General features: G+C 41.6%; 1 protein-coding gene across 6 annotated transcripts in view; it reads left to right on the plus strand.

Annotated features, from left to right (window-relative positions):
* The window catches only part of LOC122978785 (alpha-1,6-mannosylglycoprotein 6-beta-N-acetylglucosaminyltransferase B-like), a 121,762-nt gene that overhangs the window by 35,651 nt on the left and 63,063 nt on the right, over positions 1 to 23,048 (plus strand). For 4 of the 6 annotated variants that reach the window (XM_044345775.1, XM_044345780.1, XM_044345776.1 and 1 more), the window contains 4 exons: positions 7,030 to 7,180; positions 17,054 to 17,163; positions 19,257 to 19,333; positions 20,959 to 21,138. In XM_044345775.1, coding sequence (XP_044201710.1) covers positions 7,030 to 7,180; positions 17,054 to 17,163; positions 19,257 to 19,333; positions 20,959 to 21,138 — 518 coding nt within the window. The remainder of the gene's footprint in view (positions 1 to 7,029; positions 7,181 to 17,053; positions 17,164 to 19,256; positions 19,334 to 20,958; positions 21,139 to 23,048) is intronic. The other 2 variants (XM_044345778.1, XM_044345779.1) reach the window with 1 other exon arrangement.

Here is a 23,048-nt window from a genome sequence, read left to right on the forward strand (position 1 = left end):
ACATACTTATATGCAGTACTGCACGCACACACACACACACACAGAAATCCTGCCTCTCCTGTCTTAGTGTGGCACCCTACTGTGCTGAGATATGAAAAGTCATTTTTTGATTTTTTTTGATGGTGTTGACACAGACAAATAGTATTCCCAGCCTGGGTGAAATGTGAATTTTTGAAGTTAATAACATAAAAGGATTTGATGGAGGGAAGTCTTAGCTATTTTGTGTTGTATGACCCTTCCTGTCATTTCCATTACCATAAAGTCAATCTGAGGGATGCACTGTGGCTATTTCAGTGCTTTTTACAAGCATGTGCACACCATACACAGAAGCTACAGTGGCTGGCAATATCATTTCCAGTGACTGATATTAATTGTTCCTCATGTCAAGATTTTGCTGCTCCGAAGTGGAAAAAGCAAAAAAAAGCCAACTTTCATCTACAGCATGTGCACACACATACAGTACACTCACCCAAACACACCCCTCTCTGTTTTCAGTCGTCTGTTTAGAGACACTAACAAGGAATCTGTTCACGCTTGATGCATTTCAGTCCTCAGGAGAAATGTGATGTGCCGTGACACCAAATATTCAGTGCAATACGGTGGCTAAAGCAGGGCACCGTGCACATGTGTGTATGTGTGCATGATTTATTCCACACCCCATGCCAGTAGGGTAACCCAAACACGGCATGAAATAGTATGCCAGCAGCTTGGTCCTGTTAGCTCACTGCTTTTCCTCTTATTGAATCTGAAGTCTGCATCTTCCCGTTCGACTCCACACTTGGCGGGTGTACGGCTGGCTGGAGACCCAAGGGATTGCAGTGTGGAATTTGGTGCTATCTGGACACGCGATATATGTTTAATATTAATAAACAGACAGCGATCAGTGAGCTGCTCCGCTCTTTTGCAGTGGCAGGTCAGAGCTTCAGGGCTGTGTGGACTGACTCCAGCATGACAGGGAGGGACCAGAGACAAGGAATGACACGGGTCAGAGGAAAGTAGACAGCTTTTTTATCAAGAACGGACACTTTTACCCTGTGTCTAGACAGAAAGCATAGCATTAGCAGAGTGACTACACGGGAGGCCTTCAGGTACATTGTTGAGCGTAGGTCACCTGTGTTTTGGAAGCGCTCAGAGCCCAATACACAATGACTAACGACGCAAGTAAAATGGAGCAAACACCTCCACCGGCAGTTCAAAACCAGCTCGTCTCATATGTTCCGAGACTGTGGTGAATGTGAAGCACCACCGCAGATAAAGTATGAATCTTTTGAGCAAATATAGCGTGAGCAGCATGTTTAGCAGATCAGCAGCAGCGAGTGAACTAATGTGTCCACACAGGAGGTGTTCAGGTACATCGTTGAGCGTAGTTAGTGTAGTTACACGCATAAAAAAGATGGAAATACTTTTCATGGGAAGTTCAAAAGCAGTTTGTCTCACATGCTCTGAGACAAACAAAGCACAAATCTTTGGCCCGTTCTGAACTATAAAATAACTTGCAGCACAAGTCTAATTAAGGGGAATATTTGGTTATTTGGTGTCAATTTAGGAGTCTAAACATTTCTACCCATTTATTAACCTTCCTCTGTTATCATTTTCTGCAGATCAAAGGTGTCATTGTGATGTAATTAAAACTACAGGGCAGTGTTGCATCACTCAGCCCTTTCCAAATTAATACATGCATTGATCAAGAGGAGCAATTTCAACATGTCTTTCATTAACAAATCACTGGCACTCATGGGGAACAATGCATCATAATTGGCACAACTCAGAGACACGGTTGACTTGCTACAACATACTGTGCATTCAAATGGCCTGTTCCACGATGCCTTTAGCTCCATTTTTTTCTTGCTAAATTTAGTATTATAGGCTCCCAGTCACAGAGGCAATAATCACTACTATAAGCTGCTCCAACTCAGGCTTTGAATTTGCTTTCAGCAGGGACCTTAATATAACTTAAGCCTCAGTGTGTGAAATAGCCATCGAACTCACAAGTAATGGAATATTTATCATGTATGTTTATGACGGCATTTGCAATGCTAATTTTCCACATGTATTTTAAATGTATATTCATAAATGTTGGATAGGATTTTACAACTAAGTTGAATAAAAGGTGAAAGCATGGATAAAGCCATCAGAAAGGTTTCTCTAACAGAGGAAAGATGTGTCAGTGCCATGGGCGTGAACAGTAACGGGAGACATCAATGAACTCATATATGGGTTTGATTGACAGCTCTGACCTTTCCCGCTTTATGATGTTAACTTCGGTCAGTTTCATATCTTTGGTCTGTTGCGCTTGAAGAGGATCAGAGGTGTCAATTATGGTCACTGGTTTTAGTGGAGCTTTGCATATAAGATCTAACCTCTCAGACTTCACATCCTTGGTGCTTCACAGCATTTAAGTGTCAATTACCGCTGTAGGTCAGAAACCCTGTAATTCCACTTTGGCCCTTTTTTTATTTCAGCTCTGCCACTTTAGATGCAAAAGACAAAAAAGAGAAGAAAGAGAGATAAAATTTAGTTGCTACAGGGACACTGAAATCTATTTCAATGGTATTTTGCTGCATCAAAAATGCAGTGATTAGCAATGAAACAATTAAAGCTGACACTATAACCATCAATCTGATGGCAGGGCTATTATTGTACTGACTAGTCAGAACTTGATATATCATGCAAACAATGGACTAACTCCTGCCACAGTGAGGGGGTCTAGAAGAGCTCTGACTGTAATTCTCATGTAATAGACTGTAATAGAGTGAGCTTACCACACAGATACTACTAGACTACATCTACACAGTGTCTAATCATATCCACACTACTAAAAAAAACTGCCTCTTCTTCGACCTCTTTTTAGTTGTCAAACAGCAAGATATATTGTGTTTTAACACAGCAGGATTCATGATTTATTTTTTTTCTCATTTGCCTACAGTATTTTCCTGTTTCCATTGTCAGACAATGGAACAAGCATTAAATACCGATTTAATCGCAGCTCCTAAATACTCAATAACCAGCAGTTATTCCTAAGCTGCTGCACTACGGTGATAAAATCATCAAGTTATCTGACAAAATCAACATAAATGCAGGTTATTGACAACAAGCTCTGCTGTGTTTCTGCTTTATTGACATTTAATCAATCAATCACAGGGAAAGGTCCAGAACGTGGACAGAAAGTCCTTCTAAACTTTCACATCTCCTCACTGGGCAGCTTGGGTTTCCCCCGTACATACTGAAATACCGAGTTTTAAGATTTACACTCTATCCGTTTCACCCCTCCGTCCAGACTAGAGGGAATTTCAAATTTAATTGGCTTAGTGTGGATGTACTCTCAGAGGGGAAACTGGTTGCTACTTTTAATTTTGATTCTCTGTAATGTCAATGTCACACTCTCCTGTCACTCCGCTGCCCTTTGAGCTTTAGCAAGTCAATGCATCATCATCTCTGTAGTAATGTAACTGCTGCTTATCCTCTTTCCTCTCCTCTGTCCATTACATACAGTTTTTGTGGTCACAGTGTCCTTCACTTGCAAATATATTATACCAATGAGATCTGAATGCGGTTTCATCTGATGAGGGCAGATAAGGGCAGTCATTTTCTATATAATGGCATCATTAAAGAAAGCTACTGAAATATTGACGCTTGTCCTTTAAATTGCTATGGCAAATAAAATTGCATTTGGTCGCCTCAGTCAAACACGTTTAGAAGACGTGATGAGGTCGCCGGTGAGTCCTTTATCAAGGTAGACAATGAGATTGGGAAAAGGAACAGCTTTTCAAAGGCGGGTCTCATTTATTACAGCTAGTCATTTGCCATCCATGGGAGTGCAGCGTCTGTGACGAAATTTTGACACAGAGATTTGTCAAGAAACAAAGACTAACAGAGAACAATTAGCCCCCCGACCTGATCCTTTATACCTCTAGGCTTTGTCGAGTCATTCCCATTCGCTCCCTTTGCTGAAAAAAAAAAAAGCCAATTTTAAAAAAGTATTTGAAAGTATCAAATCTAGCAAAATGTAGTAAACAAAGTGTGTGGTATCATTTTCTCAGCATGGCCGTTCCATCAATTTGCTTGACCCTTAACATGGATGTTATTCATTATCAGCCAATCACAAAGATGTCACCAGAGCGACCCACCGGTATATTCTTACACAGCGATCCATCACAAGAAAAGGACACGATACTGTCAGTCTCGGACGAATGCATCTGTCGCTGAGGAGATAACTCACTGAACTTAGGATTCCTTCGGCTGCTAGAGGAGCGAGGCAGACAATGACCTTGCACCGGAGCTGTTAGGCACTGGAGCCCATTGGCTGTAATTGCCTGTCAAGCAGCAGACATGGTGTTTGACTGAGTGGTCAGACAGCGTAATCCAGGTGTTTGCAGTGTCAATAAGGGCGCTAGCAAATGTTCTGATGGGAGGCTAGAAGAATATACTCTGACCTTTGTGTCCCATACTGTATGTCTCAAATTTCATTCTATTAGGCTGTTTACAGCATCATGTGTGGTTCACAAAAATGTAATGATGGCATCAAATTAAAGTGGACAGATTCCCTTAGGCCATCTTTACTCTGTGTTGTCATGTGTGACAGTATCTGGGTTGTGTTGATTTACTATACACCTCATTTATAATCACACCTGACATTAAAATGAACAGTAAACACTCTGAATTCAGATTTGCATCACTGAAACAAAGATTATCTATCATTCCCCTTCCTGCTGAATTTGCGGTCTTTAAAATTGCCAGTTTTTTATTTCATTTGGCTTGTTTACCATCTGCCAGCATCCTGACAGTCCACTTTTGATAAGTACTGTATTTTACTCAATGTGTTTTCTGCCACCTGTTTGATATGTGTGGACACAAAATGTTACATCCACCGTACACGAACAATGAGTTGTGGTTTTGCAGGGGTTATGTGCTTGACAACTTATTGGTTAGGTTGCAGTGACTTCCCGGAGTCTCTGCTGGTTGCCAGGCAACCTCATAACGACGACAACAGATATGAGAACTGTATGGAACTTTGCCTCAGTTCCGTACAGTGTGATACAGGTAGTGTGCTAGCTAATGTCAATCAAACAAACCCTCACCCCTCCAGATCTTTTTTCTTTATTCTAATACAAAACTATTAACAATACATATAAAAAAAAAACATGTTGACATTATTGTTGACTGCAAAGAGGGATAATGAGGGGTGTGATATCAGTTCTAACTATCCATCTAACTATCTAGCCATCCACCCAACCTGCTTCCTCCCAATAAGGCTAATTGTCACCTTGTATTGACATCCTCTGAACAGCGTCACTTCCCTATAAACATAACTATAGGACCTTTAATATACTGTTGTTTTTCTTGTGAGGACGGGCTGCATAGACACTCTAACCCTGGCAGTGTCGCTTTAATTATCCTAATGAGGTATTTTTTCCAGTCTATTCTTTTATACAGTATATTCTTCCTCTCTCCTTCACTGTCTCTTTCTCTGCTTCTATGTGTGTATGTGCTTGTTTTAAGACTCACTTTTCAATTCTAATGGCCAATGAATTCATCTCGCCCCACACATGCAACTATGTACACAGCCCCTCCTTACTACCCACACAGAGCCCTCTCAGCTATGCTAGATGGAATAAATAAATTGGCCTTCACACAGACACAGACTGAGAAAGACTCGAGAAAGAAAGAGACCGAGAGCCTCAGCATAATTAGTTCTTGGCCTTTCATAACTCATAGTCTTGGTGGAAGTCTCATACTCATATCAAAGGGTATCAAAGGATATAAAGGTAAGCCCCTATTCAGACATCAGACTCTGGAGTGTCTGGGTGTCTGGCCTGAACAAAAGCCAGTTTATGACAAGACGTCAGAATACAGGCATTGTGCAATGTGCATTGCTGTAGGCAGAGGAAATGAGAGATCAAACTGTAGATAAACAGGTTAAAGACCGAGATAATCAAACTGTTGGCTTTTAGACTTTAAGATGAAGGATAACGCACAGGCTCAAATGAAGAAGAGCTGCTCTCATGGGGTTAAAGTGGTTTTATGGTGGGGGGGGGGGGGGGGGGGGGTTGTCTGACTGAAAATGGTCATTTTCAGGAAGCTGTCTATACTAAATGTTCAATGCAGCTGACAGCCTTACAGCAACTCAAAGCAAATACAGAGTATGAATGAAAAAATTAAACATATTTTACATATTTTGGGGGCAAAAAACAAAATTGAAAGGCTTCAAAAGGACTCAAGTTAACTTCTATTCATTCATCATTATTTTTTCATTACAGAAATTACCCTAAATGTTATTTAATAGTGATGGTCTGAACATGAATTTAGTGAATCAGTGAAATGACATCAGTAAACTTCAACACATGCCAAAAGAATGCAAGTGACAGACGCATAAGAACCAACTGTTGTGACTCTATTTTTCTCTGGACAGACCGCCGACTTTCTGCTGTTTGGATTTCACTCTTCAATTTTGAATAATCATTTCTTTTTAAAGGTTTAGCCATGACAAATGGTAAAAATGGTAAATAATTCATAACTCATGTGGCATTCTTCTCTGTTACAGCCCCATTCTATCATTTAAGTATATATATGCAAAAAGTACCATTAGAAATCTTGGATAGATATTGCATATTGGAAATCCTTACTTAATCAAGAGTGAAGAGAAAGAGTGGCTCCCTGAAAAGATATTTAATTTTAGAGGAACTGTCGATTTTTCATTCATAAAATGGTTTCTGCTAGCAGAACATTAGACGACACAGAAAGGAGGAAGATTTAGGATACTTACTCACAAATCTAATAGAGAACTTTTGCATCACTTGGCACACTGCAGAAGGGACTTTGCTTTTGATCTGCATTGCAGTGAAGTGCATAGAGACAGCTGCCCAAAAAAAAGACCAGCCAAAATCAACTACGGTACGGTGGGCAGGTAGAGCTGCAATCTTTGGTGTGAATGTGCACGCTGTTCACCAAGTTTGTTATATATTCCTCTCTCCTCTGTCCAACTTTTCATTCATCTCCTGTCTCTCCTTGCTCATCTGTCTCTCCACTCAGTGCTGGGAGGCGTGGAGTCACGTGGTGTGCTGAGGAAGATCAGTGACATGCTGGAGGTGATTCTGAAGAGGATGGACAGCCTGTCCAAACTCGACAACACCTCCACCACCGACGCACGGCGCCTGGATGAGCTCAGCTCTGCTATCAATAGGTAGGCTCCTCAGGCTTCCTCAATTTGGCTTTTATTGTGTGTCAGTGTTAGCTGGTTCTCACATTCAACAAAATTCATATTACTTTAATCAGTGCTCACCAGCTGCAATCAGTTAAAGTGAGATTCCAAAATAGATGTTGAAATCCTTTCCAAAAAATACATTATTTGTCATTTTCCACTTGTCCATGGATTTTTTGTGGCCATGTGGCAAATATCTAGACTGATGTTTAAAGGGGTAATCCTGCTATTTAGTGTTGCACTTATATAAAGTTGTGGTTATATAAAGAGACAGATTAAAAAAGAACGGTCAAAGCAGCAGAAGCCAAGATATCCTGTCTTTTAGTCTCTAGTAGGAGTCAAGCTCTTTAAACACGAGACCCCACATTTCCCATAATGCAACTCAACAGTGTCTGCCATCAGACCTGCCCTGACTGGTAAATGCCCACATCTTTTCAAACTCTACATCCCCAGTTTGTGATAGGCTTGTAGTAAGACTTTCTGTTAACTAGTTGGAGTCACCAAGCCCAAGCCAAAGTTTGTTTTTTTATAAAATAATCCTAATGATGTCATCGGGATTATTTTCTCAAACTTTTTAAAGCTCCCTCTAGAAACACAGATGACATTATACAACACAGGCTCAGTAAGACTCCTCAAAAAAAGTAAATTGAACTTCCAGCCGGTTCTCATTCCAAGGTTGTCAAATTACTGCCGCTTTGTCACGCCCCTCGGCATCTGATACCAATATATAAGGCACCCTTTGGTGTCTGTATAACGAAGCACCAGGCTTTCAACTAACTCAAATGTAAACCTATCCATGGCAAAACTGCTCCGGCCATCCATTCACTCCAATATTAACCCGACCGTGTGTCAGAATGCAGTGAGAACCCAAGTGCAAATGAGAGGCAGGACATCTCAGTAAATTTATTCCCTTGGCAAAACAAAAAAACACTTCAGCCAACAAAGCTATCAAACTAAGTCACTGGGTGACCGTCAAACTATGGCACAGAAAATAACAAACAGGACTAAGATAACACTTCTGTGATAGCTGCTCACATATGAAAGCAGATTTCGAGATTCAGCAACTAGAACACATTAACAGCTCCAGCAGCAGGATCAGCACCTTGGAGAGCGCCGTGGCACATCGTCCTGATGCTGCTGAGCTGTAAGGAGCTACTGGAGGATTCTCAAGTTAAGGTTTTCTTTTAATGCTATCTTCAATATTTCTCAACACAAAAACACAAGAGGTTAATGGTTAATGTCATGGCCATCAGTTTTAATTATTTCTCCTTCGATTCTGAGAAGGAGAAATAATGAAGGCTACATTACCCATGATCCTTAGCCACTGACGAAGACAGTCTGCTTTGTTACCTGTGACTGTTTATGGAGTCTCTCCCTTCACACACACAAACACACAAACTTTGGTGTGCTTTATTGGATGAGGTGGCTCAATATTAATTGAGGAAGACTCTACGTTTTAAGAATGATATTAATTCTTGAACATATTAAGAATATTAAATATATATTAAATATTCTCTGCCACATATTCTTGGAAATATAAAGTTTGTGTGTGTGTGTGAAGGTGGTGGGACTCCATGAACCAGTTGCACACTAAGATCTTAATCAGTTTGGAATAAATTCAGTAATTAAGAGTAAATAGTAGATACATTAGTAAATAAAAGTTTTGTAACGTAATGCAAAGCGGACTGTTTTTGTCTCCATAGCAACACTGGCCTTCCAGTGAGTTATCAAGGACGCTTTCATGAGATATCATTCAAAGAAAACCTTAACATGGGAACTGACAGTGAGGAAAATACTTAGAGGCAGCAGGTCCAGATCCAGTCACTGCCAGTCATTCTAACAAAGATTTTTTTAAACATGTTTGATATTTGCGACTTAAACTGGTGACTGATGACATCAGTCGTATGTCAAAGCGAGGGAGACGTACCAGTAAATAGATAAAAGAGAGAGGGGGAAATGTGAGAGAGCACTGGACAACTGAAATGAAGGAAAGGCTGATTGAGCTGTAAAGACAAAGAGATACACAGCCAACCAGAACCTAAACCAAGTTAGTCTCATTTGACAAAGTTCACTCACCCTCCAATTCTCTTGTATGCTGCACAGTTCAAAATACCCACGACTGTCCAATCAGGATCTCACCCACACTCTGCTATTTTTTCTTTCTTTTTAGCCTTTTTAGCACAAGCTGCTCTGTATATTAACCATGGATGCATCAGTACAAGCAGCTGGTTGCCTCCATGTTTGTTTTGGTACAAAACATACGATAATTGTATTTTTATTCATGGGGTTTGTGGGGTCGTCTCCCACCAGAAGTCAAATCATTACAGAGCAGCGATTCAGCGTGTTGTCTGTGTGATTACTTAGATTTAAGGTTTGTGCTCCTTCCCGACTGTTAAAGACTAAAAAGTCAGTGCCAGTTGGTTTAAACAATCTTTGAACTGTCCAGTCTTTGCAGAGCTTCAGTTAGTAAATGTACAGTATAACATGCAAACAGGATATCAGCACAACAATTCAAGAGCAATCTTTGTTTGTAGTAACGGATTAAGAACACAAATAAAACAGTTAGCAAATAATATATAATCACATAACATCAGTAGGCATTACAAAACTAACAGATCGACTTTCTCTGACCATGCAGCTGAGATATTAATATTAGATTAGAATGGTCATTTTATACAATGTAGATAATATGATTGTAATAGTGAATGGAAAAATTGCTGACTTGAGAATACACACAGTTTTGTGACGGTTACTTCTTCTTTAGTATATATCTATACAGTATATAGACATGAAATACTATAATGACACCATCATATTTAAGAGATAACACTCATTGTCATTCATAAAGTAGTACCTCACCCCTCTCTACTGTAGTCATGACTTCTATCTTCTCTCATCTTCATTTTCATTTCTCTTCCCTCACACGGTCGCTTGTGGAAATTGCTGCCCATTACCACAAAATCACTGCTCCAAACAGACAAGTCCTGTATGACCTTGCTGCTGCTGCTGCTTTTATCAAACTGCTCCCTTCTTTGCCCCGTTAGTACCAAAACATCCAATTTGTCTTTTCCATCTAACATTCTGTTCATTCCGACTCCTTTCATTTTCAAATAGCCTGACTAAACTCAGTGCAGTGGGAGTGATGTGATACACGCTGACAGAAATCCCCTCACTTCTTCAAACCTTGTTAAATGATCCTGGATAAGTGTTCAGGTTCAGATCTGCACGGAGGCACTAGAGCGGAAGGATGGAACGATTAATACGCTCTGGCGTCTGTGTTAACTACAATCAATGTCTAGTAATGGGCTGTTTAATGTGGAGGAAGCTGGCCACGACTGGAGAGAAGTTCCCCGCAAAGGGTGTTACTCTGGTCAGGGACTGCAGTACATGCATGTTTTACTGTAACAGAAATCAATTCCCAGTTATTGCCTTGGAGGGAGTAGTTTGCATGGCAGAGGTTACTGCCAGGGTGTAATTAGGGTCAAACACATAAAATCAATGTTGCATGACTATCCTGTTTTAAATATGGTTAGTGAACGGTGAACAGTCTGCCCCTGACCATCACTAGATGTCAGGCCAGCCTTCAACTGTAGTGGTTTGATGGTAAGCAGTGTCTCTCTAGATTAGCTGACTATATGTAGTTTAAAACGAATGTAACAATTTAAAGGACATAATTATAGTTATTCAGTTACAAAGGGCACAACAGATATTAACACATTATTAGTTATCATTATCTCATTATCAGTTAAACACACTTGCAAGCGTTCACACTTTTTTGAAGATGTCAGTGCTCTTACTAGTGAAAGTAGCTTAATTTTCACATTCGATATGTTGCTGTGGATGCAGAGTCGGTCTTGTGGGTGTAAAAAATATAGCAGGCATCATCAAAATAGCATTATGTCAGGGTTTAGGCGGAGCGCCTGAGTGGCACAGAGGGAAAAAGCGCTCGGCCACCAATTTAGAGACCTCAGGGTTAATCCCCCCCCCCCCCCCCCCCCCCCCCCCGCAGCAGTGCCTTTGGCCTGACCGGTCGCCCCATCAGACTGGTGTTCAACCTGTCAGCCATATTTGTAATTGATGTGTTTGCAATAATGATTTAGATTTAGATTTTTCTGTTAGGTAGTAAACCCTGAAGGAAAATAACAATCAGCTATGTGATAATGTGATGTGTAAAAGGGAAAATATTACATCCTGTGATGAGGCTGCAACAACTCCAACACTGACTACATGATGAAAGTTCAAAACAACATGAATAATTGTTTTAGTTGTAGTAGAATCTGAAAAAGAATATGAAACCCAAACATCATTCAGCAAACCAAAGAAAACTTTTTGCTCATAGCCTACATGAAGTTCACCTTGTTTTATTTAATTCCTACAAGAGTTCTTCTTGAAAAGTACACAAAATCATAACACACAGCAAAAACAAAAAGAAAAAAAAAAGAATCCATTTTATTTGGATTTTATTGCAAGTACAGCTAGAGATGCATCGATCCGTCTTTTTCAGTCCTGTTACCGATACCTGGGCTTTATGTATCGGCCCATAACGAGTACTAATCCAATACTAGTGTTTAATTAATAAGCTGTAAGCCTCACTGTGTGGAAGAGACTGATGTGTAAGGCAAAATCAGGCTTAAACATTGCTTTCCTAACATTGTAAAACAAAATGTAACAAATAAATACATAAAGTTTACTGTCTCCGATACCAGACTGACCCAGTCCAGCTATTCAGAATCAGTATCGGACCGATATCTGACATCAGTATTGGAAACGCTGCGTCTCTAAGTACAGCGTTGTTCAGTTTGAACTGAATTGATCCGTGGAGTAAAGTGGGTAGCTGGAGTGAAAGTTTTGAATCAGGAAGCAGAATGAAAAGAATATTGATCGAGGAGACCGCGGTGGTCTCGCACAAAAACACACACACACACACAATTCTCTTCTTGATGATGTTCCTTTGATGGCTGAAGAAGGAGAATAATATACGTTTAACGTGTAACTGCGTCATGCATGTGTGTGTGTGTGTCTATGTATTAGTTCACTTGTTAAAACCAGTCTGGGCATGAGACCAGGGCACACACCCCTGCTGAGCACTACAGGATTAATGGCCACACACACACACACATACACACACACACACACACTGTCACAACAGAGACGGCGTAATTCTCTTTTCAGTCTGGTTATTTTCATTCCATCACTAGTTTCCTCTCCCTTCCAGCCTCTATCTGCCTCTGTCTCTCACTCTATCTTCTCTTCTCTCTCTCTCTCTCTATCCCTCCTTATTATATTTTTTTTCCTTACTACTCTTTCTCTTCCTCGTGCACTCACACACATAAACAGAGAGAGATAGTGTGTGAGAAAGGTAGTTGAGTGACGTGGTAAAGTGTGATTTTTGCCGGCGGGGGGGGGAGAGGAGCAAATGGGAAGAGAGAGCTTTATAAAAACATATCCCAGATCCAGGCCAGTCAGGCACGCATTCACAGAAAGACACACACACACACACACACACATGTTTGCTTAGCTCACTTTTGGGGACATTACTTTAGCTCCTTTTACACAGCCTGTGCGAGGCGGGAACGCTGTGCTTATATTCCGGCCTTTGTCCCCAAATTAGACAATTTGAAATTTGTCCCCAAAATTAGCCTATGACAGACACACACACACACACACACACACAAACACACACGCTGGGTAGGAGTCTCATCTCCGTGTGAGCTTCATTGGTGCTGACACACTCCCGTGTAGCAGCGAATGGGACTTGATGTCTGAGGCCCCAGCCTGCGATTCGCCCACAGGGCAGCCATTCGTTAGAGCAGAAAACGGAGGGAAAATAACAAGAGAGGAAGGGAAGGGAGGGAGAGGAGGGAGGGAGGCAGAGGGACAGCAAAGAGCCTGAGAAAATAAGAGAGGTAGACGAAGGAGGGGGAAAAGGATGTGGAGTTGATTCACTCCGTTTTACCGCGCGGCGGACGAGAGGGGAGATTGGTAAGTCTCCCCTTAGGCGTACGCTCTCTGAAGATCACTGCTCTGGCTGGGCTTTACCTATTTCTCCACCCTTAAGCACCCATCTAAGCTCCGTCTGTAACAACCTTTATCCCGGGAGGCCTTCTTTTCCGAAGCACTCAAGTCAATGTCATAGCTTTGCTGGAAGTAGACGACAAAGGAGACACTTAGATTCTGATTTCAATCGCTCTATGTATAGATCAGTTAGAGAAATAAACAAGCTCAGTTTCTGCACCGCTGTATAAAACACTGAGAGAGTGAGTGAGTGGGTTCCTGTGTGCATTCATGCATGTGTGTTGGCATTTGTGCATGTGTGAAAATTAGCAGTGGAAGAGAGTGTGGTGTGTTTTAACATTATGACATGAGGTGAGCATGCACCCAAATAAAATGACATCAACTAAACACACAAACACACATGTTGACACCTTGTCAGGAGCGTTTCTTGCCCTGAACAGCTTTAGTTGATGTGGTGCTGCCAGAACTGTCCTCTTCCCTTAAGATGATGAGCTCATTAGAGAGAGAGGAAGGGAGAGAGAGGAATAAGTAGAATATGAGAACAGGTTTTCATTCGTATCCTTAGAAACGCTATCGTCCATCATCGCTTCGGTCTCAGTTTCTCCTTTTCAGAGTGTTCTACTTCCTCTTGGCATCCACCGGTGGATTTCCTCTCGTCTCTTCTTCTCCCCACTATATTCCTCCCATTTTGTCTTCTCTTTGCTCTTCCTCATTTGTGTTTTGTTTCCCTGGTTTGTAAAAGAGCCAACTGTCGACATTCATCAAAAAGGAGGAGGCTTTATTTCGAGTAGCATGCAACTGTGGGCCATCAAATATGTAGATCCTCCTTGTATTCTTTGATCATAATCATCATTTAATGTTTCACTCAAAGTGTTTTGTTGGTTTCCTCTGGAAGGCACAGAGGACCTCTTTATTTTATCCTTTTTTTCTTTCTTGACATAAATATCCCCGGTGGTACTCTTGGTCTGTTTGCTGTGGATGCTTGATCTCCTTCCCTTTATTTTCTGCCTGCTTTTATGCTGTTTTCAACTCAACATTCCCCATATCTGTGTTTCTCTGTCATTTTTTTTCTTGCCCTCTGGAGCACTTTCCCTTCCTTAGTCTTTTATCAGTTTCAGACTTTCCCTCTATGTTTCTCTCCATTTCTCCTTCTCTCTGTATCCATGTCTAGGGATGAGTCCACAGCGTAGCAAACACTAGAGGTGAGATTAGAAGGTCAAATCTCACGGAGGCCAATTTGCAGTGTCGCAGACACAAACCCCCCCAAAGAGAGCTTTACAGTAACATGGGTTATGTGTTCGCCCAGCTTAAGGGAAGATTTTGTCTTGCAGGCCAAACACATTGCACTTTTATGGGTTTGCTAACATGGTAGCTGTAATCCTCTACAGAGAATCCTCTGAGAACTAATGTTAATTTTAATATAGTTTTACAGCCTCATATAACACTGGCTCTTATATCACAATATAAAGTAATAACTTTCATTACTTGTATGCTGTATTTGTCTCACTTGCATGCAATTAAATTATAATTGGTAATGTCATGTGCTTTTATTGAGATAGCTTTGTTTCAGGGTGCTTTCACACTGAGCATGTTTGTATTTACACTGGAGATTTTTTCCATTTATTCCTCCAAATAAACACACAAACATTGTTCTTCCAAGACACCTGTGGTGCAAATTGAGAGAATTGTCCTGAAAAAACGATCAAATGACCCCATATTATAAGAGTCGATAGGCAAAACTATACTACTACAACTACCTCATAGGAAAATTAGAGGTCAATTACGGAAAACATGGGATGGTTTGCAGCGTCACGGGTTCTAAGGTCATTGCAAGAGAACAGTGGATTGACACTTCTGGTTGAGAATGAGTCACTACCTCAAGTGAAGAAGGTCTTGTTCACAAGTGAGATTGGTGTTGCATCAGCAGTAATGTAGATGTTGTTCTGGATTGTCTCAGTGAAGAGGGAGCTGAACCTGAAGTCTACCCTCACATTCATGTTCTTTAGGTAATGATGGAAAGACCTATACAAGCTACCAGAATGATATTCCCTTAAGGAATGGCAGGGCTCCCCCTTAGCGATGGTGTTAAGAGCTTAGACATCTGGAAGGAAAGTAAAACCTCTGCTTCTTTGAATTAAAAGGAGTCAGTAAAGGTGGTTCAGGCATCTGAATCTAAAGCCTCCTGGATACCTTTCCTTGGAGGTATTCCAGGCACATCCAGCCGAGAGGAGACCTATTGGCAGACCCGGACCACACTGGAGAGTATCCCATTTGACCTGGGGAACGCCTTGGGATCCCCCCCCTGGAAGAGCTGGAGGACATGACTAGGGAGAAGGACGTATGGGTTAGCTTGCTTATCCTGCTGCCAGCGTGACCTGGGCATGAATGGAATTATGGCAAACGGAGCTGAGAAGTATATAATCCTTAGCTGAAGACGCAGAGACTGGAAATAAATTCTGCTTTTGAGTCTCTATCTAGTATCTAGAAGTATCTAGTAAAACGAGCTATTTACTGGTTTATGCTACCAGTACTACAAGATACATGTCATATCATATGTGATCTTTGTTCAAAGTTAAAGTTTTCTTGTTGGATTAGACAAACAAACCATCTAAATTCTCCATGTGATTTTGATTTTAAAAAGTTCATGAGAGGATAGCCCTCTCAATGTGCACCATGCAGACTAACACACAGAGCTACTGCACTATACTGTATTTAAAAGCTTTATCTTATGCGACAAAAATACAGCACATCACTTCCTAATTTCACATTTCAGCACATTTTTACATTTTGGAGACAGCTGTTGGCCCTGAAATATACACGCACTAGAGAATAATGGCTTCTCTGTGGTAGTGAACATATTAAAGAGGACGCAAACACACTTAGCAATGCTTACAAGTGACACTTACAAAGCTCTTAATGGAGCGTGGAGACAGCCTGTGACTTTGATGGCTGCCTACTTTTTTTTTTTTTTTTTTGCTTACACTTTGTAAAGCAACAAAGGCACTTCCCTCGCATAATCCCTAGGTGCTGATTTTTTTTTTAAGTTCATTTTCATGCAGCTGCTGTTGGCGTTCGGTTTGCTAAGCAGCTTTGCATTCCATTCTCTGCACACACACACAATCAATAACTCTTATCATCATCAATGATGATGTGTTATTATGCTGCATTTAAGCCCCTGGCTTTAATGAGGGTTAATACCATCTGCTGATTAGACAATATACATAGAGACAGGAAGACGTGTGCACGCACGATGCACACTGAAATCAAGTCATTTAAATGGACATAATGGGCACAGCAGTATGTGTGGGTATGCAGGCTTGGCTTTGTGTGATGTGCAACCATGCAGTCAGATACACAAACAGATGCAAACACACACACACACACACACACACATTTCCCACACATCTTATTATGTGAATGGGAAGTCTCTCACCCCATAGAGGAAGTGGTATTAACAGTGCAGGTCCTTTTCTATTTCACGCTCCAACCAAGTGTCTACCAATTTGCATCTCCCACTAACACTTCTACATCTGTTGAGATGTAAAAAGGGAGGGAGAGGAAGCTAGAAAAAGACAGGCGAGGGAGAGGAGCGGGGAGAGAAGAGTGAGACGGAGGAAATATTTTTTGGAGTTTTGGGTGCCGAGTGTGTGTGTGTGTGTGAGCGTGGGAGGAGGAGGAGGAGGAGGAGGGGTTCCGCCTTGATGCAGAGGTGTATGTTTCTTGTCCATGTTTTAAATTGAGTTTACATTGTGTGACAGCAGTGTGAGGCTACATCACCTGTCACTGTCATATGCCTTTTTAATGTGTGCGTTCTTCACCCTGTTTTTTTTGTGTGTGCAGGTTTCAACCGGCTGGTTTGGTGGAGAGAATCCAGGCTATAGCCCAGAACGTCTCCAACATGGCAATCAGGGTAGAGCAGATACTGCAAAACAGCATGGTGCAAGGAAAAGGTACAGTACTAATCGTCATCATCATCATCATCATCACTATCAAATTCTCCATTCTCCTTAAACCCATTCAAAAGAAGCGTAACTCCACAGTGACGTTGAAGTTGAAGCGCAGCTGGACTCACGCACAGCTGTCAGCTTGTGTTGGAACTTCAATTGCTGTTGTTACTTTCAACAGAACAGAAGAGAATACGAAACAGATCCACACACACACACACAAACACACACAAACACACACACACAGTAAAAGTGACACTCACAGTTAGAGACTTGTGTAAATGGGGGATATCTAGCTGATTTTCCCACTGACACAAATCCCTTCTGACACATTGCCAAAATACAAAGATGATTGTTTCAGTTTGACATCCTCTCCACAAAAACACAAAGCCAGGAAGTCAAATCCAGGAAGAATTTAGTTTTAGTTAGATAGTGAATAGATTCTTTTACATTTTCTTTCTAGTAAAGTAAGATAACAGGAGAGGTAAATGTGAGCTTGCTCGTCAAGTCGCTGTATATCTCATCTTTGTTTTATTTGTTTTCATCCAATTCTGTTTCTCTTGTCTTGCTCTTGCACATGTTCATCAAAACTAAAATAATACAGAGCATGTAACAGTTCTGTACACACATAATCCAGATTTTTTCCCTCTTATTGTCCTCTCTCACTTTTTCTCTTGAGGGTAATTGCCCAACTCTTTACATGAGGATAAATGAGCATTACATCTCCTTTTGTTTTTCCCGCTGAATCTGCAGGGGCGACGGCACATGCCAAAAACGAAAACGCTGCTGCTTACTTTAATCACAGATGAACTGAAACACTGCCAGTAGACTTTATTATCATAGTGGCAGTTTATTTATCTCATGGTCAGGCTTGTGTGAGAGGAAAAGACAGGAGAAAAAAAAAAAAAGGACGTGATTAGAATTTCCTTCCCCTCAAGCACCGACGAGGCTTTTTATGTTCTATCTTGCAGGGACAGGAGTCAAGTTTTTATCTAGTTAGTTGACCACATTTTCAATTGTTGCTACAGTGGCTGTTATTCTAATCATATTTGTAGGCAGTGTGTGTCTCAGCGTGTGTGTGTGTGTGTGTGTGTGTGTGTGTGTGTGTTTTGCAGTCAATGGAGAGAAGCCCTGGGGAAGACTTATGTGGAGAAATATCTCTTTTTCATTAGGCAAATGGAAACAGACGGAATATAGAGAGAAGGCAAAATTCTCGGTCCACAGAGAGAGAAAGCGGGAGAGAAAAAAGGGGGGGATTTGAAAGACAGGAAAACAATGAGAGCTGCATCGCTTCCCTTCTTGGACGATATTGCTCAAACTCACTTTCTCTCTCTCTCTCTCTCTCTCTCTCTCTCTCTCTCTCTCTCTCTCTCCCTCTCTCTCTCTCTCTGTCACTGACTTCCGTTCTTTTTCCTCACATCAGCAGCACAGAGGCAGTTAACTAAGTCAGTGGAGCAATTAATGCAGTGAGTGCAGCCTAAATGAGCAGATGTACTTGCTAGCGTAACCCTAGGTTGGCAGCAGCGGGAGACAGGCTGTGCAGCTTTGTCAGGCCCCCGTGAATAGTGTGCACAGCGGTGGGGCGGATACGGTGCGATGTTGCAAAGGGGAACCACAGGGATTTATGGGCACCGGCACCGCATACGGCATACGCTGGAACCGATGACGTTAAGGGAGAAAGAGAGTATATTGTTGTTATCACGAGTGAGCCTGCGGGTCAAACCGATTCATGTCTGCATTCATTTTGAGGAAAATGAATTGATTAGAAGAAATAAAATTTTAATTTGAGAGAGGCTTTAACATGCACCATGTGCTGTTAAATGAGCTGATAGGTCGTATTACGCCGGCTGATTGCTATTGGAATTGTTATCTTCAGCGGAGAATAAATATTCACATTAAAGCCACAGAGCTTATAGACTAACGAAGCAGCAGGGATTGTGGGTAAATCCAAAACCTGCGAGTTGTACTTACAAGAAGCACCTATGGATTCATCATTTACTGCTTGATATTTAAAAATTGAGATTGGATCCTTTCGCTGAGAGGTAAAATATTTATGGTTTATAACTAAAAGGTCAAATTTTCTTACCGTGTCTTTTCAGCAGTGAGAGATGGGACATCGAGCCAGTGTGAAGTACCCAGAGACCCCCGCTTTCCAGAGTGTCCCGGAAAAGTAGATGTGAGTGTCGATCTCTTCTTTTTATTTGACTGGAATTATTTTGGTGGAATATGCTTTCTAACCTTTACAGATTGGCTAAAGGGTGGAGACAGTGGTGATCAAGGGTGTCTTGATCCAATATAACACAGATGTTAGGTTGTTGTGGTAGAAAGAGGCGGACGACGGAAGAATCAGATGGTCGAGACACAGGCGTCGGATGTGGAATAGCGGCTCAGAAACAACGTAGACGGAGAAAATTCCAACATTACAGAACGTCACATGCCTTCTCATACTGAAGACAGGCTGTGTGTGTGTGTGTATGTGTTCGTGTTGCGTGACAAGTCTCATCCTGTTTTGGCATCGGTACAGGTCACTGTGACCTGGCACTCATTCCAGGTCACAGTTGCCTGGCCCTCTTTCTCCCACAAGGTCTTTAATCTTACCTAACCTTAACCTCACTTACTCAAAAAAAAACCCCAAAAAACTTAAACTTTCCCAAATTCTCAACTTTTATTTACTGACTAGTGAGTAGAGTGTGTGGAGAAGGTGAAAGGAGTACTTTGAAGGGCTGATGGATGAAGAGAATGAGAGAGAGACAGAAGGTTGGATGATTTGGGGTTTGCGAATCAGGAAGTGCGGTGGATTAGCAAAGATGAAGTGAGAGCAGCTATGACGAGGATGAAGAGTAGAAAGGTGGTTGGTTCAGATGACATACCTGTGGAGGCATAGAGATGTTTCAGAGACATGGCAGTGGAGTTCATAACTAGATTGTTTAACACAATCCTGGAAAGTGAGAGGATGCCTGAGAAGTGGAGAAGAAGTGTACTGGTACCCATTTTCAAGAAGGAGTTGCATCGTGTCTTCGTGGATCTAGAGAAAGCAACAGGGTGCCGAGAGAGGAGGTGTCAGAAGTGGCAGAGAAGTATGTAAGAGCGTTGCAGGATATGTATGAGGACATTGTGACAGCGGTGTGCGGTTGGAGTGACGGATGGGTTCAAGGTGGAGGTGGGATTACATCAAGGATCGGTTCTGAGCCATTTCTTGCTCGCGATGGTGATAGACAGGATGACGGACGAGATCAGGCAGGAGTCTCCGCCGACTATGACGCTCGCGGATGACATCGTGATCTTTGGTGAGAGTAGGGAGCAGGTGGAGGTATACAGTGGAGAGAAGAGGAACGAAAGTCAGCGGGAGCGAGACGGAATATATGTGCATGAATGGGAGGGAAGACAGCGGGATGGCGAGGATGTGATGAGTAGAGGTGGTGAAAGGTGGATGAGTTTAAACACGGGGAGTGTTGAGGAGTAGTGAGACCGGCTATGTGGTATGGTTTGGAGGCGGTGGCACTGACGAAAAGACAGGAGGCAGAGCTGGAGGAGGCAGAGTTGAAGATGCTAAGAATTTCATTGGGAGTGACGAGGATGGACGGGATTAGAGATTAGTATATCAGGGGGACAGCTCAGGTTGGACGGTTTGTAGACAAAGCGAGAGATGTGAGATTCAGATGGTTTGGACATGTAGGGGAGAGATGCTGGTTATATCTGGTAATTCCTTCTCACCTGCTGTTTTTTAGGTGTTTGTTTGTGTTGATATCATTTTCAACGTGAACGTAAAACGTACGTATTTGCACTCTGTAAATCCTCCAGTGGATGCGCGCACGCTGGACGTCGGACCCTTGCTATGCCTTCTACGGTGTCGACGGTTCAGACTGCTCCTTCCTCATCTACCTGAGTGAGGTGGAGTGGTTCTGCCCCCCGCTGACCTGGAGGAACCACAGCAGCCCCCCGACTCAGCATGCCCAACAGCCAAAGACCCCCAAGAGACAGGTGAGTGACAGAATATACACAAACACGCACAGTGAGAACAGTTAGTTAGTGAAGGCTGCTGAGAGATGTAAACCCACAAGTAATGATGCTTCCTCTCGAGGAAGAGCAGGACTCCGCTCGAAACCAGTGTGTTAATACACCCCCGGCAGTGTATTGATGCAACAGTAACAACTTAACCCACATGATACTCAGTGGTATTAACTTGGATCAGAATAAATGTAGTCATTTTTTTATGAAGTAGAATCTGCTACCTGCTGCTCTGTGAACAGAATCGTGAAACATTACTTTCACTGGCACATTCTTTCTCAGTCACAAACTTTACCCATGACACAGAGTTTAAACTGTAAGAGCGAAAACAAGTTAGCTTGTCTTTTTACAAACCCCACATACTGTAAAACAAATAGCCATTGAAACAGTCTTGTTAACTCAGACATTCCTTGTGCGTACAGTTCATCAAGGCCATGTGGAAATACTACACTAGTACAAATTAAAGGGGAATCAAGTCAACAGTGCCTTTAGAAATGCATAAAACACTGTCAAGGTAGGAATGAAGGCCAAAGAATGCAGCTGATTTTTAGGAGAAGCCTTTGCTACAAATCACCCAGTTCACATTTTTCATTCAGCTGGCATTTATTGAAGAAAGATTGAGCTACTGTCCCCTTTTGGCCACTGAAGATGATTTATGGAAGCTGTATGATGTGGATTTCTTTCTAGTGTATTCAATGTATCCAGTGAGAAAAATGTAGAGGCATGTAGTAGGAGAAAAATTCTTGATTTATATCTTATAACATGAATTAAACATGTTACCAATGTGTAGATACAAGCTCTTATTGTTAACCCTATATTGTTAAGCTTCTCTGAGCCGCTGGCCCCGAAATAAAAGTCTATTGTGTAGTCAGTTACCTTACGTGTTCATTGTTTGCTTTGCTATTTGCTTCAATATTCAAGTTACTAAGAAAATCTCACATTTTCAGTCCTGTAAAGTGTCAGAGTAAAGAAAAGATGCAGTTTTGTTTCACTCGGATGCTGGAATAGACAATTGTTTTGTAATAATTCCAGTTTTTAAGAACAAAAATCACCAAAAACATTTGTCTCTCTATTATTTGTCCCAAAGTGATGCCTTTGTATGTTCCGTTTCAGACAGCCTTTAATAACACCAAAGACAGACAGAAAATAAAGACAGTGATTAACAGCAGTCTTCAAGTTGTCAATCACCTATCGACAGAAGACGGAGAGAAGAAGAGTGCAAACAGTAGTTCAGCTCAGAAGATGCTGAGCGTGAGCAGTCTGCCCTCATTACTTCATAATAGTTAACTTTCAACTGACCCTGTTCACTCTCGACTAATTAAAACACGCCTGATCCCCCTCGTCATTATTCTCCATTTTTCCTCAACATTGACTTTGAGGTCAGCGCGCAGTAATTTGTGCCTTAATTTCTCGCACACAAATTAATACACACATTAATACAAACATTTTTAATAGTCTATTAATTTATCAAGATATCGTCTAGACGCGGATTTATTTATGGATTGGGTAGTGATAGTCTTCCCTCGGAAACTCTGAAATTCTCTATTCTTTACAGTTAACATGGACTGATTTCAATCACAAGCCAATGAAGATGCCAACATAGTAACATTAACTACAATGTTCCTCACATTGGTGGCAAAGTGCAGTTATAAGTGTCCTCTGAGGCCGAGACTATGCAGTGATAATAAGGCGAGAGTTACAGCTTGTTCAGCCTTTTACTCTGTTCGTTTGGGCGCACAAAGCAGTCATGAATGTTTAAACTAGTTCTAAAAGTGATGTGTGTGCATTATATCTGCACGTGTACGATTTCACCCTCACGCTTTACACTGTATTTGTGGCATCAGGGAGATTTTTCAGAAGGTAAAGCAGGGTGTCAGTGTAAA

Source organism: Thunnus albacares, chromosome 3 (assembly GCF_914725855.1).
Source record: "Thunnus albacares chromosome 3, fThuAlb1.1, whole genome shotgun sequence".
Taxonomy (NCBI): Eukaryota; Metazoa; Chordata; class Actinopteri; order Scombriformes; family Scombridae; genus Thunnus; species Thunnus albacares.